Raw genomic sequence first — 19293 nt, 5'->3', positions numbered from 1 at the left:
TATGTGTACATCTTGTGCTGAGCAAATACTGAATTTCTCCTAAAGTAAACTAATTGATTATATTGATATATAGTACTGATATAGTATGTCGTTCTTGCTTTGAAATGATCAAAAACTTAAATTACTATAGTTTTACGTTTAACATTAGCTTTAACCTGTAAGGAAGGGATTAATACGGGCGAAACCCACATTAGATACCCTCGCAATTCGAAATAATTAAAAGCCTGGAAAATGTTCTGAAATGCTTCATATATATTTTCTCCTATTATTTATAATTGTAGGAATAAATATGTGCATACATACATACAAGTATATCAAGTAGGAAGGCGACATTGTACAAACCAAATTATAGTTTCTGGGAAAACGTTTTACGTATATTATTACATAGTTATGGAATTTTTCATACAAGTAATTTCGATTAGAACCATTATATGGGATCATCTGTTTTTACACAATAGCATGAAACTACGCAACAATTTATTTACTCGTAGTAGATGTTGAATGAGTTCTCGTTCATACTCAATCTCTAACTTTACTACTTTACTCTAGTTACTAAAGAATACATTCGCCAAGTATTTTCAATGTATGTACATAGTTAGCGAAATCATAACATACCCTATTCAAAATTCTACAAGAGTATACAAATTATAATAAATGTTATCAATTTGGTTTTAACTTGTAATTAATCACATTTAAACAAAGAAAGAGCAGTGATAAAAATAGTAAAAGTATATCCATCTTATGATTTACATACGAGTAATATTCACTTGAGAAACTTATTACACCAGGCGGCACGAATTTCGCGTCTGACTTATGCATGATAAATTTAAGTTTCTCCCACTCCAAAAATAAGGGAAACATTTATTTTATTAAAGTTTGCTCTGGCAAACTTTAAGAGCTAAATATGAATATTCCTGGACTTTTAATGTCTAGAATCTAAAAATTGTTACCGGGTGCTTATTTTTTATTTACTGAATGAGCACACATATTTACACATATGTATTATGGGAAATGAAAAGATGCCTCAAAAGCACAATTTAATTCAATTCACGTATCAAACGGAGAAATTTTTAAAATCTAGCAATTCTGGAGCTTTGAAAAATATAGTTATACATAACTTGAAAGTTTTTAATGATTAACACCATGTCATAATCGAGATACATATGTATATTATATAAATTATTTTTATTCCATATTTCTCTCTGCCAGGTAAGTTATAAAGTTCTTGGTTGGAAGTTTTTTATTTGTTATAGTTTCGGCTTGGCTTCAAATAAGAACTTAAGTTGGTGAAAGCTCAATGATGTGTACATATATGTAAGTATAACGGCTCAATTTCAATAGCTACAACATTTACCTTAACCTGTATTTTTATGGCCTATTTTAGCATCCTGCATTCCTTCTCGTAAATTTGAACATATAGCATACAAATTTATTATTAGCTTGAGCAATACTCTAGGGAAAATTCACGAATTCCGAGCAAATAACTTGTGTTAAAACCAACTCCACTACTACATTTGCACATGAAGGTCACATTTAATAATAGGCAACAACGGACACAAAGTAAAACGAAAACAACTGCCTTTGCACCTTTACGCGTACGCTAGTACGTGTGTGTTTTGTATTAACAGCATTTGGCATGTCCAGAGAAGCACTCCGATTTGTTTTTATACACATATTGCGTACTTGTATATGGTATAAGCATTCAATAAAAATAGCACTGCACCAACGACATATTTATAGGCGAACTTACGCAACAATGTAAATGTCAAGGTCTCTATATCCTCATAGTAAAAGTGTCAACTCGAGCGGAGTGCCAGAGGTAGTGTTGCATTAGGCCAGGTAAATTGTTATTACTGTCAGGACAACTTTGGCAATTTTACTAGTGTTATTTTTATTTAAAATATCTAAATTTACTTATTTACTTCTAAAACTTGTAGAGACATGTAATAAGCTTTAATATGCAGCTGTGGCATGCAAATTACCAAAAACAGTAGGTCAAACAAGCTTTCTCTTAAATTGTCTCTTTCTCTTCATTAACAACGCTCTTCCGTTCGTGGTTATTCATATGTATACATGTGTGTATAGAAGAATATTTATCAGAACGAAATGTTGAAAAATAAAGAATTGTTAAAGTAAAAGCTGCAGCAGTTTCGTTGAACTCAGAGGTGGATAGCTTTTGCTATGGCTCCGGGACACATCGGAATAATATCAGGCAGTAAAATGATATAAACATGCTTTGATAGTTGCGCAGACGCGCAGTTCGCGTTGAGAGGCGATCGAATTTGGTTGTAGTATATGGTAGTCTAGACTTTAGCAGTGTGACCAGCTTTATTATTTACTTCCTTCGACTTCTACGTTTTTGTGTAGCTGCATTCAACATCAGCTCAACGATTTAAGTCTTTCAGCACATTTAAATCGTCAATTTTTCCTGTGACAATTTATTGTCGCTACGAAATAATAAAAGGGATTGCAATACATCATGATTCTACCGATTGTAAGTAATAATATATATTCAATGTATACATGTATAGTATATGTATATTGTGACCGATGTTGCATTTAAATATTAATACACTAGAAGACTGTTATGGGGAAGAGCAAACATATTTACATCTTCGTTGGGGGTCATTAACTTTTGCTTTAAGCTGCTTAAATTTCGTTTGCTTTGATGAGCAAAGAACTATTTTGTGCCTAACAGGTTTGCTTTTAAAGTTTCATTATAAAAAAGCGATTCAGCATATGTGACCTATTTAATAAAAAATATATGTCACAATAAGTTATTCTAATTGACTTTCACTTATCTGGAAACAATATTTTTTGATACATTTTCGTGAATGGTGTTGTGAAACTAAAAAACAATGAAGATGAAAGCAAACATAAAGAAATATCTCTGGTTTAAGTTTAAAGATGACAATGAAATTCATGAACGAGAACGTATCAACTTAAGAAAGAGCCCAATAGTTGGAAACTGAAAATTATTTTACCCCGTAACTTGCACATCACATAATGGTTATTGAATAATACTATTGTATTTCAACGTTTGCATTAATAACCAAAAATATAAAGAATTAAATTCTTAATCATAAATGGATATATAAACATACGATTTAATATTATTTCTCATTAATAATTCCAAAACCATGCTTATTGTCTTCTTTTATGTGGGAAGTCGTAGTGAATGCCTTCACGTTGACAAAGTTGTGCAGGTTGAATATTCATTAATCTGATAGACTTATGTAGGAAGGGTTCTTTGCTGCTAAACAGGCTTTATGAAAATCTACATAATAACTATGTATTATTATTATTTATTTAAAAATAGCATTCATACATACTGAAAGACAGCTTTATATCTCAAAAAACGAACCCTTTTTATTTTGATTAAATTCAAAATTCACTCTCAAAAAAGAAGTGAATGCAGTAAAATGAATCGATTACATTGTGACCGATTGAAAAGTAATTCTGGGCGTTTCCAAAAAAAAAATATTTAAAGAGAAATCGCAAATAAATAACCGTAATAATTTATTTCACTTCTTCGTAATTGGGACAGGCTTAACTTATTTCCTAAGGTTATAATAAGCTTTCTATAATATAGAATCAACTCATGAATAGTTGAATTTGCAGCCAGAGGCATTATCTTTTAAAGTCATTGGGCTTACACATATCTTTCATCTTACTGTTTCGCTAAGCTGTCCACAAGAAATATTCACTGGAACATAACATTTAAATATTTATCTTTATGCTAGGCTTTATATTCTTATTGTCTTTTAATTTTATTTCATTCCGTTTATTTACAGAATTTGCTGAATAATCTCGTTCACAAATGAATGTTCATTAGGGTTTTGCAACTCAAATTGAAAAAAAAAATTTAACACTTATTTATGAGTATTTTTTATTTCCAAATTGTCAGTGTGAACACCTGGTTTTACATTCAGTCAGTACAAAGAAACCACACTATGAATGGTTCTTGGCAACTTTTAATGGATTTTAAATTTGTATGCTAATTTCTAAAGGTTAAAAGCAAGTGCGACATCAGTTATTTTAAGAAGAATAACTAATAAGCACCAGTGCGAGTTTACAAATTTTGATAACTAAAATATTTTTAAACAGAGTTAATGCTGAATATTCCTTCTAGAATGTTGAATGTCCTTGCAGTCTTAAACAAATGTGACGAAAAATTACTCTTGCCCTCTTTAACACCAGGCCCATTCGTTCTTTATCTATTTAATATAAATAAAGAAGAACTTAAGTCCTTTCTTTAGTCTGATTGCGACACATTTTGTAGCTCTTAAAAGTATAGTACTGGAGTTGCTTTGCACACTCTAGTTAATTGAAAACTTCCTTTGCTAAAAGTTACACTGCTGAAGAACACTCAGTTGTTGTTGGTGTTCTTTAATCGTTCATATATAGTAGCCTGTTCTATAAAATAACTTATTCACTAATTGTGATATTTATCGAGCATCTTTCGGAACATTATTTCAAGTAGCGAACCTGTTCGCTGACTGTTGAGACTGTAGTTTTTCTGTATTTGCTGGACTTGCACTCTTTACTACCCAAAAGTGCATGGGTATCATATCTGCAACGAGATAATAATTGTAATTATAGGCCTTCGGATTGTGCAACACTGCACTTTTTTCTTTCATTTATCACAACGAGATCGATACGAGCCTCGCTTTCAGAAAAAGCCTTATCTTCCATCAATGAAATAATTTTTTTTTTTGCTGAATTTGAGTCACCTCTAACTAAGCTCTTAGTAAACCAATATGATGCTTATATACCATATGTACATGCAAGTATACATCTGTGGGCATATGCTAAAGATATGCACATCATACTTATGTGTTCTGGAAGTATTCTACAATTGGGAGTTTTATTTACATTGTAACCGCAACTTCTTGCTTATCTTTAATTTTGGAAAAAACAAACAATGTTGTCAGCATTTTTCTAGATTTAGAAAAAATTTAAAACAAATATTATATTATTTGAATTTAATTAAAAAAAAGAAAACTTAGGAAAAGAGGTCTCACTAGCTTAAAAATAGCATTTAGATATTACATGGGACGTATAGAAGTGTCGGTCAGTCTTATTATCTTGCTGCTATTAAGTACATTACGAATAATTTTCGTTCTAGTAAATATGTATGTTTATACTCTTGCAATATTTGCAGTTATGTATATATATATATATATATATATATAAATGATAAGGATGAAATCCGGGGGAGTCTATGTCAGGCGGTATGCTATAATTTGAGTACAAAATGTGATTTCTTTACAAATGGTACTATTAGAAGTCCACAAAATGTCATTCACCGAAACCCTATTAAACGCCACAACTGAACCGAAGTGAGCCCCTGAACTCCAATATCTTAATTCAATACAGTGAATATAACTCCGCCACCACTAAGTTTCAGATACATATCTCATAACAACTAAAGCTAAATTGACTGAAATAGGTCGAGACAAACATTTTTTGCTCATATTGCGCTTTTTGTTCTTAAAAAAACTGTCTCAAAACAGCACAAATTAATAATAATTAATTTAATGGCAAATTAAAAATTGTACATTTTTTTTATACGTTTTATAAAATTTTGTCCATTTATCACAGATAATTTGAACGAAATGTTACCGAAATTGTGCCCGTGTCCGGTCATTGGAACATACTCATCTCCGGTTATAGAAATTGTTTTTGTATAAAAATATTAATGAAAACGTTGTGTTCATGAAATTTGTTTAGTTATGGGAGCTGTCCAGTTGGGAATTTTTACTTTGTAATGAATTTGGTAAAACTCGTAAAAAACACCTTTAAACATTTGCGAATGCGAAGAAAAGTATAATCAATATTTTGTATGTCACCTCCGGAATTTATAAATTATTTCAATTTCCATCCCGATTTAAAGCGTTTATGGTATCTCAGAGAATATGTGTGATATTTTAAGGGAATTCAGTGGACAATTTACTTAAAAATTTGCTTTATCATTAAATATGAAATAAATGGGCATAGACCTCATTTCTCTGATATACTGATCTTCATTTCATGTTTGATTTCTTCTTCATATAGTCCCCATATGGTAAATGTACATGTATCTCATTTGAGTTGATTAACTTGTTTAAGTATAATTATATTTTTGTTTTAACAAGTTTTTATAAAAACACTCTATTTCTTAAACTCTATTATCATCTTGTGTACGTTGCATTCAGAATACATTTATTGCTAGAGCAATATTCCTTTTAGAAATGGAATTGATAATTTCTGCATTTGCATTCATACTTGAAATTTAGTGTAAGTTACTGTGAAATATTTTGATTCTATAATTCTATACATTCTGATTTACACTGGTTATTACAATATAATTTATATCTTTTTAAAATAAAAATATTTATAATTATTGAATAACAATACTACGAAATATTTCTTTAAAGTCTTACAAAAGAAAAAAGATAAATATTATAAACATTTTTCTTGATTATTAATGTATTGCTGAATTGAAACCCATTTTCCAAACTTTGATCTGTGCAAAAGCATCAACTATAATCACCAGTATGTTTCACCATTAATTTATTCCCAAGATTTAATGAACTGCTTTCCTCCCATATCTTGAATAAATACTGCCAAAAACGATGGATTTGTACCATTGATTCCAAAAGTTTCCTACTTGCAGTATTAAAACGACCTGAAATACCATTTCAAATAATAACCAGAATTGTTGCAAGTTTTAAATACCTTATAATTTTCGTAAGCTGATCGGCATGTGCAAAATCAGGCGTAGAATCCACCATTACACCAAAATGCTTAGCAATCGCTTAACTGCTTTGGAAATACGTTGGAATACTTTCTTTTGAATCACTAATATAATTTGTTGTTTTATCTTCTTAAACATGCGTAGAATTTTTGAAATCCGTAATTTCACTCTGTGATACACCGTTCAAACTATTTGTCAACTTTTTTCTTTTATCGTCGCCGCCCTTGACCCCGGCCTCACAGGCCTAAGCTGTAATCTTTTACTGACAGTGTTTGCTAAAGTTTCTATAACTTTCTTAAGGCCATGTTAATAAAATTCATCATTTGACAATCTATGTATGTATAAATACCACATGTCTCCCAAATTTCATTTTCATTTCATGACATTTCTTTATGAATTCGCCGCTTAAATACCTAAATTAGTTGTCATTCAAAATGAGTAGCCCTATCCAAAATTTCATGTACACTTTCTGTAAAGCTGCAGAAAAAATATCCGAAGTTATATCGCAACGAATATTCTGATTAAATTTATTAATAACAGTTAATTGTAATACATAACTCATTTTGTTATAAACGCGTATGTATTGAAATGTTTTATTTTTAGTGTTTTTTAACGATATTCATTGTTAAACTGGATTGCGTTTATCCTCATCCGGTGCAAATCAGTGACGAGGTTATCGAGTAAGTAGAACTATATAAATTTAACTATTGAAAACTTAGTAATTAGCTTGAAGCTTGCTTCTATGCTTTTTAAAGTAACACCAACTCAAAAGTCCTTTGCGCGTTATTACTTCTTAGAGGTTTTTATTAAAATATTTTATTTTTCAAAATATGACTATAATAATTTCATTGAATCATCTAAGTGACTAAACCATTTAAATTCTCTTTGATGAAATAATCATTTATCATAACACCAAATCTCCTACCATCCATCACACTTTTGTTTAAATTATTAATACTTATATACCGTCATGAAACTGAAAAAAGTTAGAATCCATCTCAGGTCTTTAGTATTCATATGACCCCTGCATTACTTGAAATTCTCGTTTGCAGAATCGAAAAACAAAGGCTAGTCAAATTTCCAGATGAAATTGAACTTCGACAAGATTCTACAGCCAACAGTTCCGATTCAAAAATTGATGAAGCTCAGCGCATCCTACAGGAAATTGAAAAAATTAATCATGCATTGGGATATATTCGCAAACAATCAGAGCCACCTAAGCTTCCGCCTATTTTAGATTCGAGTCAGTACTTATTCCCAAAGCCAGCTTCGCAACATTTTCATCAGCACAACCATCAAACTTCTGGTATGAATGGAGGTACCATTTTAATTCCTTCTATTAGATCAGTAGACCTTCCGCGTCAATATATAACATCTTACTCAATATCCAAAGACATGAAGAATATTGAACCTTTACATCAATTTCAAACCGCTAAAGACAATTCAACAAAAAAGACTAAATATGTTTTGCAAACAAATGAAGAAGTATTACCTTCCTCTCACACTGTGGATGAGCACCGGCAACTGCCTACACATTTTGCAATACCAGTGCGTCTCTACCGACTTAATAAGGAGGAATATATTAATAAAAATGCACCACAGCAATTCCGTGTCAAAGGATATAAAATAGTTGGTGATGTTGACAATTTTTATGGCAAGGCAAAGCGAAAAGTTATAAAAACAAATGAAGCAAAGGCTGATTTATCGACAAAATATCATCTATTTTTCCTTCCACGTGAGTTTGCTTCGCTCAAGGAACTCTCTCGCATGAGATTGGAAGAGAGACAAAGTTCACATGATAATAATTCTAGAGAAGAGAAAGGAGTCGGTATTCAAAGGCCCTATAGAATACAAACAACAGCAACAAGTAGTAGCACCGATATTAGCTCTAATGCAAATGTTACAACACAAATTATTCGAAAACGGGTTATACCAAAGCCATTAAGGGAAAGAGATTCCATTATTATTGAAGCGGCAGAACTAACTCAAGTAGAAGATACTAACTCATTCAATACTAATAACAATGCAAATACGAATAATGATATGAATCCCAATAATAATCCAACAATATATAACAACCCTAGTCAAAACACGAATCTATTCAATGCAAGGCCTGGTATTTTGAAATTCCCCAACATTGCAAACATTGCCCGGCCAAGTGATCAAAAAAACTCTACTCCTGGAAATACTATTAAAAACGCTTTTCAAAATATTTTTAAATTGCCATTTCTTCAGGATAACAAACCGAATATGACAATGGGCGAGTTAGGGCAAACTCTACAAATGACCGCAAAACCATTTTTTACAACACAAGCCAATCAGCATACACAAACATTTTACGATTTTGTTGGTTCAAAACAACCCCAAAAAGGAAGTGATTACCAATGGGAGGATGAAGCCAGTAGCGCGTCAGAAGATGAAGAAATTAATTCCACTGAACACGAACAAAAACACATATTCGGCAATCAGCAGAATGGGGAGCTAAAAACTCAAATGGAGGCCGTTAAACATGGTGGTATTATAATTCAACGCCTCAAGGTACGAAAAGGTGGTATTGCTATTGCAGGCCCTGGTGGTGTAGCGACTGCAGGGAGCGGCGGCACTGCTATTGTTGGACCCGGAGGCTATGCTCTTACACATCCTCGTAGTTTAACCATTGCTGGGCCGGGTGCTAAGGTGATCGCCATACCTTCCAGCGTTGACCTAAAGGAAGCTTTGCAAAGAACTAATCTGTTCGATCAAATTATTCCTCGTGAGGGCAAAGTTGTTGCTACTGGTCCAACTGTGTATTATTCTCCACCAACATAAATTCACAAAAGATATGAGAATGATTACAAATTAAAAACTTACAGAACTAAATATTGAATATAACTATAGCAATAATTTAGACAATGTGGTTAAATGAATTTTATATTATTTGAGATTATTCATCTTAATATTCATAATTCGTATTATATTAGACTAAATATCAATAAATCAAAATATTATATACTTAATACATAAATAAATACTATAGTCATGTCGCTACAATTTCATCTTAACTCAAGTTCAATCCTTCATAATTACTGATTATTGGGTGTCGAAGCCAATTATTAAGTATAGCATGCCAATCATAGTGATTAAATTAGTTTATAATTTGATTGTATAAAATTATCACATAATTCACATTTCGTTTTATTTGTACTTTTCTCCCGTCTCATATTCTTCAACTGCATTAAATGTTTATCTACCTTTTGTTGTGGAATTCCTACCAATTAACTTAAAGCGACAGCGACGTTTGGAAAATATTTAAGACAAAAATGTGGCCACGGAACACACAGTATTCTGCATTTTTTGTAAGAAATTTATTTGCACAACCTCCGGTTACTGACACGTTACTCTCAAACACAAATAAAGTCGTTGAACCGAAGGATATACCCAAATTCAACTCACAACCACAACAATTGATGCCCTTTGTTATTACAGATCTCAAATTGATCGATGAATCTCATCATACTATTGTTAACACAAAGGATTTTAAAAGTGATGCTCGTCTTTTAGAAGCAGTTAAGCAAATAAATCCGGAATTTATGATTGAGGAAATAGTATCGGTACCTGGCCGACTTACACAAAGTGCGGTAAAGTTAGAAAAAAAGTCGAAACCAGTCAACTTGTATCTATCTTCTACTACGTCTCCAAAACTAGTATCAAAAAGCTTAAATTTCACATCAAAAGCAACTTTAGCCAATTCAGGTGTTTCTAATTCAAAACAAAAATATAGACCGAAGTTGAGCAAGCAAACAAGTGAATCCACTGAACTAAAAACCAACGATAGCATAGCGAAAGTGGAAGCAACAGGTCAAACTGCTTCTTCAGGAATCATACCCCAAATACCATTCGGTAGCTACTTTCTTCCATACTTAGCAAACGATAAACGGGGTGTCAGCAAAACGGCTGCATTAATATTGGAACCTCATGCAAAAGCCGTAGTGGGCAATGGTGGCACAGCTGTGTCTGCACCCATTTCGAAGGCTTTTTTAAAACGTGGGATACCCACCAACGTCTATTTCAATCCAGAATCGGTAGCAATAGCTGGAGTAGGTGGCAAAGCACATGCTCAGGCCGATTTAGAACTTGATTTAGTGGATTAATATTTTTATTTTATCTGAAATGCAGTACAATGTAAATAATTGTATATAAAATGTATGTAAAAAATTTACCGCAAACATGTATAATCATATTAAACTAGTATATATTAATGAATTGATTAGTAAACTTTTACATCCGAATTTCATTTTAAGCCCTCAGAACTTTCCTCTAGAACGCTTTTACGCTTGTGGCTTTATAGTTTAAAATATTACTTCGTGGTTTATATTGATAACTTTATAATTCCTTAAACGAAAATAGCCAGAACGCCCACAATCACAATCCTTCAATTCCCAAAGAATATTCATATCCTTACTATGGCGGCCTGCGTGGTCAAATCTTGCAAGTGGTTAAAACAAAAGATGGAGAGGACAATATGTTTATAATAAGCCCTACATCTATCCCTACTGCCAGCGTCAAATCTATTAACAGCAACAAAGGTAGTGTTTCAACATCGGAAGACGATGGTCATCTTAACAACAAATCGAGAACGTCGATTGCATTTGAACAAGATTTTAACCGAATACAGATAGCAGCGGCTCGTCTAGTCGCTATTCAAGAAGTTGCAAAGCGTAAGGGTTCATTTAGTGCGGAAGACAATCGTATTTATGCGGAGAGTTTACTGGAATTGGGGCATGCCGCACAGAACTTAGCAAATTTGCATGAAACCGGCCAAATTAATGATTTTAGTCTACTCCTTCAACCCGATTTTCAATTAGCGGATAAGAAACCGCTAGTGCCACCGGAATCAATAGCTGAAATTGAAACTTCCGGTGGGGAACAAAAAGTTGACGAAGTTACAGAGCAACTGTTCAATGAAGAAGATCTTCTGCCTCCAAATATAGAGGATCCTTATGAGGACGTCAGTGATACAGTAGCAGTGACTGCACCGAAAAAAGACGCTTCTGTTGCTGAAGCTAAACCAATAGGTAAGTTTAGTATTGTACAATGATCCGCTCGAGTGTTGTACCAGCTTAGTGAATAATCTAATATATTTAATTATAATGTAGGACTATCTATTGCCGGCGAAGGTGGTGTTGCTTCATCTAAACCCAATGCCATAGCGCTTTCTGGACGCAATGGCCTAGCAGTTTCCGCGCCTAAGGCGACTGCTATTGCAGGTGTATCAGCAGAAGAGGCAGCTGCCTTTAGCGTAGCAATACCCAATAGAAATAATCTGGTCATAAAAAACGTCAATCACACACCACAACGACCTGTTTATGATGACTACATCGAAGACTACAGTGACGTTTTACCTCCACGTTCGACATTTACTCGTGATACAATGGTCACACATGGTTCACCTATTCCTGTTATGAGTAAAAACACAAATCTGGCGAGTATAACCGAAACTGGCAGCGAAGCTGCATTCGCTGATTCTTTAGTTAAACAATGGAAGACTATAATAGCCGAGGATTATTCCGCATCAGCACGAAGTGCTCCCAAACTGACACCAACAAGATATATTAAAGAAGTGAGCAAATTTCCACAAAGATCAATTGATAAAAAGGCCCACTATTAATATTTACGCTTACGTTTATATGTGAAATAGAATTTTGTATTAATCTACATATATTTTCACCTATAACGAAATAAAAGTTAATCATAAAAAATTGCTTTAGTTTTCCTTTAGTTGACAGCGCAAAAACGATTTTTCAGGCTTATTGTCCAAAATGTTGATGGTACACTCAAAATATCTGTTATCTATAGACTTGGAACTCAGTATAATGGCTTTAGCCTTTAATATATTGTTTAGTCGTCTTTAAGGGAAAACGTATCACTATGAAACAACGTAGAAAATGTTTACGTAGGTATAAATGTCAACAGGATTGCAGATTCTGGCAACACTACTAACTAAATAAAAATTCACCACACCCATTCAATAAGCTTTGATACAAGTTTCACCCGAAAGCTTGCATTTAAAAACTCAACCCGTTAATTTGAAACAAATTGCGTAAAGATAGCTTTATTTATTAAATTCATATATATAATTAATCATTAAACCTTAAATTAAATTATTCATAATAATCTAAGAAATTACTTAAGTTTTTTATTTAAATATGACCATTATTTATATAATGTATTCGTATGTATGATCTACAATCCATATTTCCGCCCTACCTCAATAGTAAACCATACTTTGGGCTACTATTATATTAAGGAAGCCACATACTTATGTATATTCAATGTTCTTCGATTAACCGGTTATTGAATTGTTTAGTACATGCAAAAGAAAACTTCATAAAGCTGAAAATAGAGCAGGCTTAACACAAATCTTATGTCGTTACTAATATCTGCCATACGAAATGAAGAAGTGTTGTTTTAATGTGTATTCCTTTGCTGTTCTGATGTTTTTAAGAAGGGTTAAAGCTATGCTTACTATTAGGCTCTAACTAAATTGTATGTATGCTATGCGAGTGCGTATGTGAACCAATACATTCCTATGGTTAGATACATCTGTGGCGAGAAATGCATCAAGGAAACGTTATAAAAGATCCTCCGCATCTGCAGTGGTCATCAGTTTCATATTGACTTCTTATGGTAACAATTTAAAATTGTAGAGGAAAACAATAGTTTGCCTGTATTTAATCAAGAACTTATAATAAATACAGTGTGAAAATATAAAAAACAACATCCAGCACAAAGAAGAAAAACAAAAGTAAGTTAACAAAATTAATATTTTACAGATAATTTCATATTGGCATAAATACAGCAACCGTAATGTGTACATGGAAGTATTGTCATGTTGTTATATTAAATTTTATCAATCTAAGGTATTTTATAATATTTTTATATACATTTTAGACAATATTTCAAAAATCACTGAATGTTTTCAAAATCAAAATCGCAACCAAACAAACAATTCCATTTTGAAATTAAATAAATAAAATAAAAAAATTATGTGTTCTTTAATAATATTTCCTACCATTAACAATTAAGCAAAAGAAAGAAAAAGTTGTTCAACCAAATTATAAGTTCACAATTTATTATTTTCTTACGATCCTAATCTATTCTCTCATAACGTAATGTATAAGTTTGTTTCATAATAAAGCTTTATGATTTATATATGTAAACCATTGTAAATATTAAAACTAAATTCCAAAAAAACATAAGACGGGAAAACGAAATTACTATTAAAAATTAAAAAAATGATATTCACTCATATTGCTGGGATTTTTGCCTTTTAAATGAAAAATATAGTTAGCACAATGTACTTATTTACAATAACCGGTCAACAACTTACACTGTATATACGTATTTAAAAATTGATCCTGCCACAGCTTACCTAAGCCACTCTTTGGCTATGCATTGAACTACGTCTAAAAATAAATTCCGGATTGGCCAGCAGAACTGCCTTGACCAGAACTTGTAGCTTCGATTTTAAAACCAGAAAATGAATTCTGCATACTTGAGTAGCACATAGTGCATATATAATAAAGTCATTATATAACACATATATGTATAAATAAATGAATGTATGTATGTATATAGAAAATGTTTACATATGTAAGTTCTCAGTAATTATTTGAATAGCTAATAGTCCTTACATATCCATATAGTATGTATATTAACAAATGTGCATAGATACAATGTGTATTATTAACAAATATTTCCTTTCAGATGCTGAATTACTTTCTGCTGTGCTCTTGCATTGTTCCTGCTTTGTTAGGTGCACCGATTCCAATAGGGCAAAACGATATTGCTTCCCATATTGTTATTGTTACACCTCAAGCTCAAGTTCATCTGGAACCGGCAATTAAGTACGATACTGCTGCATTTATTCATCATCTCTCCCCATTAGCTCGCATCTCATCTCCAAATGATGAGACTATTTTCTACGTTCCAGCTAATACTGCTGCTCCAATTATTCCCATTGAAAACATAAGCGTAGGACGTGCGAATCTCAAAGAACAACCACAGAAACTAGAAACAAAACAATGGGATCAGATTTCGCAGCAAATTCAACAAGCTGTGCAAACTGGTTCATCTCAGTTAGGACCACAGTTAAGTGAAGCAGCAAGCGCAGCCTCCAGCGCTGCCGCAGCTGCCGGCCAAGGTCTATTTCCCGCCTTATTTCCTCCAGGCGGTAGTTCATCATCCAACATTGCAAATAAGAATGATAACCCCACAATCGAATCTTTATTAGCCAGCAATGCCCGTGTTTATGCACTTACTCCGGCTGTATCCCATGTTGTCGATTTTATTCACTCACCCTTATTCATCGCACCAATTTCAGCTATACGAACACGCAGTATACAAGAAGGTGAAACCCGGACTCAATCACCCGAAGCATCAGTGCTTGGAACTAAACCTCTAAATGAAATACCCTTCAATGCCAATATAAAAACTTCTGATGACGTTAAAAAAATTAAGCCACAACAAGAACTTAAAGGCAATTTAGAGAAGAGCAAATTCGATGATAATTATAATAATGAACAAAGTAAGTGCACATATATGAACAACTTTATTTTGTTTCTTTACGTGTTTATAACAGAGCTATTAAATTTATATTACGATTATTATATTTCATATATTCGATTAACATAACGTTTAATTCAGTTCCTCTCCATAACCAAGAAATTTATAAAAATTTGTCATAAAATTTATTTTTTCTACTATTTATTGGAAATATACATAAATAAGTTTTATGACTATTTAAAATAAACAAATTTAATCAACAATAATTTTAATATTTTTGATCACACTTTAATGAGCTTTGGTCGGATTTCCATAATACAACATAATTATATATGTACATACATATGTATATATGTGTACATATGTACATAGGGATATTAGTTGTGTTGTGTATTATCGGAATCATTATAAAAACTAATCGAACAAATTTTTAAAGGATAACTAACTATTGAGTTTTATTAAAGGCGATCGTATTATGTTTTTAATTTCTTGATCATATATCATTAACATATAAAAAGTAGATCCTTAGAAAGCTAAATAAGCTCCTTTGTTTTTTCAGAGGAACAACGTTTTGGTAATATATTACCACAGCCATTAAAGGAGGAAGTTAATCAACATCAATTTATGCAACTTAAAAATTCCGGTTTTCTTGATGGTAATGAAGGAATTCGTGAAAAAGTTTCTAAGCCATTAAACTCTAAGGGAGCTTAAAATAAAATGGCTGGTATGACATACATAAATAAACATTAAAGGGTATATAGAGCTAAGACATTTTTAATAACACAATGAATTTTATAATTTACCTTACTAACACCCAAAAGTACACTTGATTATGAAAAATTTAAATAAGTAAATATTTTAATATTGAAAATGTATACATTCAGATACATACATACATATATGTATTACTATCAACAAAATCATCTGTACTTTTATCATCAAAAAAATAAAAACAACAGTCGATACATCTTTGAAACACACATATGTATGTATGTATAAAACGATTTTTTTATATTATTTTTATAGATAACGGTATGAAATACTTATCATACATACATACATACATACATATATGTATTTGTTTTTAATGCACAAACAGTATAAGTATACATATGTAAGTATAGTATGTTATTGCGCAATTTTAAATATGTAATTAAAATTGTAGGTCTCAGTCACGATCTTTCACGCTATCGTCTTCATTGAATCGTGGTAAGTATATACATACATACATACTTAAATATCTATTTATTTATTTGTATAACCATATACATATGGACAAGTTCACTAGAGATACAAATGAGCCACACAACGGTATGGATATATAGCGTACTAAATAACATTTGTTGACATTGTTTTCGAAAGTACAGACGCCTTTGAACAAAAAGTAATCTATTACACAATATTAAGCGACAAGGCACTACTAATTAAATCAATATTTTCATCCTTGTTGATATTTTATTTTTGTATTATAAGTCTAAATTATGATGTTATATACTATACATACATACTTATATCACTAATATTCAGTCTTCGGTCATAACTTTGTAATCGTCATCATATTCGCCTATTGCGATAAACTCTATCAAGTCAGCATTATTTTCTTGCACAGTCGATTCATCCTTTAAGCTATTTAGAGGTTGTGTTAAATTTCTGATTCCTTCTTTTACCGATGTAGTATCCAAAGAGGAAAGGTTTTCTTTTGTTACCACATCGTTTGCAGCTATGCTGCCTAGAGAAATTGTGGAACTTCCTACTTCACTAGTGTCAGTGTACTTATAAACTGAAAAATATGTTTGGATACGTTGAATGATGCGCTCCAGAAATGGCGGAAATTTGTGTTCGGTGCCTTCACCATATATTTTGATGATCCATTTATTATTACTGGTAGCTTGTTGTAGATTTAATCTTACGGTATCAAAAACAGACTTATGCAGTAAGAGATGTTGCGGATTAGTACTATTCTGTGATCTACTTGGCAGGATCAAAGTTACATTAGGTAAAGATTGTATGTAGCCAAACTGTTTTCCACTCCCGATGCTCCCAGTGGCAAGATCAAAAGGATCCGTTTTCTCTGATTTATATGATGCACTCCATAACAAAGGTAGTATCCGCGCCTGTGTAGTGGTCTTACCAAATATAATAACACAACAAATAAAACTCAAAAATAAAAAGCTCGAAAGTGTTTTGGTACTACCGTGAAATTTGATCATATTAAAAGAGGTATTTGAATTGCTGCTTTACACTAAAGCAATTATCTAATTTGTACCGTCCTCGTTTGCTTCAATAAACTAACTGTTAGTTTATCGGCTTGCGGACTAGTCTTTCGCATAAGTCGCATGATGTCGCTTTGAGTTACCAACAAAATGCACGCGACCAGCATTTGTAATTGGTATCGTCTGCAATTCGGCCTTCAAGTCTGTACAATTTATTTGAATCTTTCAAACTCCAGTATTAGTCGGTACTCTCCAAAAAACAGTTTATATTATCACTTGTAATGTTTTTGATAGTGTACTCAGGTGATATAATGTACATACATACGTAAAAGCAAATACATCTCACTTTTGGTGTACTCAACTTAGCCGGACACAGTCGAAGGTGGTGGTGAAAGTGAAAAAATTATAAATAAATACATACATATGTATGTATCTATGTACATACATCAGTATGTAAAACTGGTTAAAAATCGGCAATTTTTTTCGAAGAAACTCTTATTAAAATAAAAATGAAATTGTTTCTAAAATGACGATGATTAAAGAAGGCATTACTATATAACATGCTTTAAGTTTCTGAATATACATATATACATATATGTATACATATACTCATATGTGCCTACATACACACATATGTAAAGAAATACAACATTTACACTAGGCATGAAAAGAAAGTATAAATGTACATACATACTGACAAACTCAGAGCATTCATTTACTTCCTCCTTCATGTATATGTAAATAAACAGTTGGATCAATATTTGTACTTATTATTTATACGTAAAAAATATTTACTTGATCGAGAGTGATTCGTCTTCGCTGGTGAGCCTATGAGTGCGCGTTAAATGAAAGTATAATTTTAGTTTTGGTTAATTTCTTTCAAGGTAAAACATTTTCATTTATTAAGTGAATTTCTGTTAAGGTGAATATTTGTTTGTTTTGTTCTTAGTGAAATATGCGCGAAACTAAGGATATTCGGAACTCAAGAGGGGTGAAACGTGTAAAAAATTATCTGAAAAATATTCCATTTCGAGCGGAGGGGCAATAAAGATTTTGAAAGCTTCAAGAAATGGAAGAACTATAAACTTTTGGTTTAAAGAACTATGTCGCGAAAATAACGAAAACACTATACGTATGTATGTACATATAACATTTTGGAATCAAGAAATTTGGTTTGATGAATCCTTGCATTGAAGTGAAACAAAATTTGTACTTTCTGTTTCTGCTAAAAGATATATTAATTTATAATTTGGTTCTTAAATACCTATGCAAATATTATATTGTTGTATAAATTACTAATTATTTATTTTAATAAATCTGCATTGAAATAACGTCTACGAAATTTATACTCATTTTATGCCTGGTGTATATCTTAAAAGAAGTCTACTACATTGATTTTCCATAAAAGAAATTATAGGCAATTGCTGCGCCTGTATTGTAAAAAATTAAAAGTAGTAAAAATATTTCCCTATTTCACTCTATTGTTCTTCTACAGTATTTTAAATTTTAGTGTAAAAAGTTTAACCGATATGTATAAACGGAGTTGTGATAAAAATACATATGTAATACTTTTTTATACTCTCGCAACAAAGTGGCTAAAGAGAGTAGTATAGTTTTGTTCACATAACGGTTGTTTGTAAGTTCTGAAACTAAAAGAGTCATATATAGGTTTATATATACCAAAGTGATCAGGGCGAGTTGAAATCCGGATGTCTGCCTGTCCGTCCGTTAGTGGAAGCTATAACTTGAGTAAAAATTGAGATATCATGATGAAACTTGGTACACGTATTTCTTGGC

General features: G+C 31.9%; 3 protein-coding genes across 4 annotated transcripts; 2 read left to right on the top strand and 1 right to left on the bottom strand.

The window, feature by feature from the left end:
- The first annotated feature begins 2236 nt into the window (after positions 1 to 2236).
- Positions 2237 to 12454, top strand: LOC108971654. 2 transcript variants are annotated; one of them, XM_018937871.1, is made up of 4 exons: positions 2238 to 2494; positions 7343 to 7419; positions 11126 to 11793; positions 11875 to 12454. In XM_018937871.1, the coding sequence occupies exons 1-4, from the start codon at positions 2480 to 2482 to the stop codon at positions 12384 to 12386; spliced, it is 1272 nt and encodes a 423-aa protein (XP_018793416.1). In that variant the 5' UTR covers positions 2238 to 2479; the 3' UTR covers positions 12387 to 12454. The 2 variants fall into 2 exon arrangements, with proteins under 2 accessions (XP_018793415.1, XP_018793416.1); XM_018937870.1 differs by lacking the exons at positions 11126 to 11793; positions 11875 to 12454 and adding an exon at positions 7792 to 9993 and having other exon boundaries at positions 2237 to 2494.
- A 920-nt stretch (positions 12455 to 13374) lies between these two features.
- On the top strand, positions 13375 to 16158 carry LOC108971655. The gene is made up of 3 exons (XM_018937872.1): positions 13375 to 13523; positions 14486 to 15305; positions 15843 to 16158. The coding sequence occupies exons 2-3, from the start codon at positions 14486 to 14488 to the stop codon at positions 15992 to 15994; spliced, it is 972 nt and encodes a 323-aa protein (XP_018793417.1). The 5' UTR covers positions 13375 to 13523; the 3' UTR covers positions 15995 to 16158.
- A 217-nt stretch (positions 16159 to 16375) lies between these two features.
- Positions 16376 to 18522, bottom strand: LOC108971644. The gene has a single exon (XM_018937851.1). The coding sequence runs from the start codon at positions 17491 to 17493 to the stop codon at positions 16807 to 16809; it is 687 nt and encodes a 228-aa protein (XP_018793396.1). The 5' UTR covers positions 17494 to 18522; the 3' UTR covers positions 16376 to 16806.
- Positions 18523 to 19293: the final 771 nt, after the last annotated feature.

Source organism: Bactrocera latifrons, unplaced genomic scaffold (genome assembly GCF_001853355.1).
Source record: "Bactrocera latifrons isolate USDA-ARS-PBARC rearing strain unplaced genomic scaffold, ASM185335v1 scaffold_35, whole genome shotgun sequence".
NCBI lineage: Eukaryota > Metazoa > Arthropoda > Insecta > Diptera > Tephritidae > Bactrocera > Bactrocera latifrons.
Note: the sequence above shows the minus strand (reverse complement) of the source record. Positions and strands in the feature narration are given on the sequence as shown.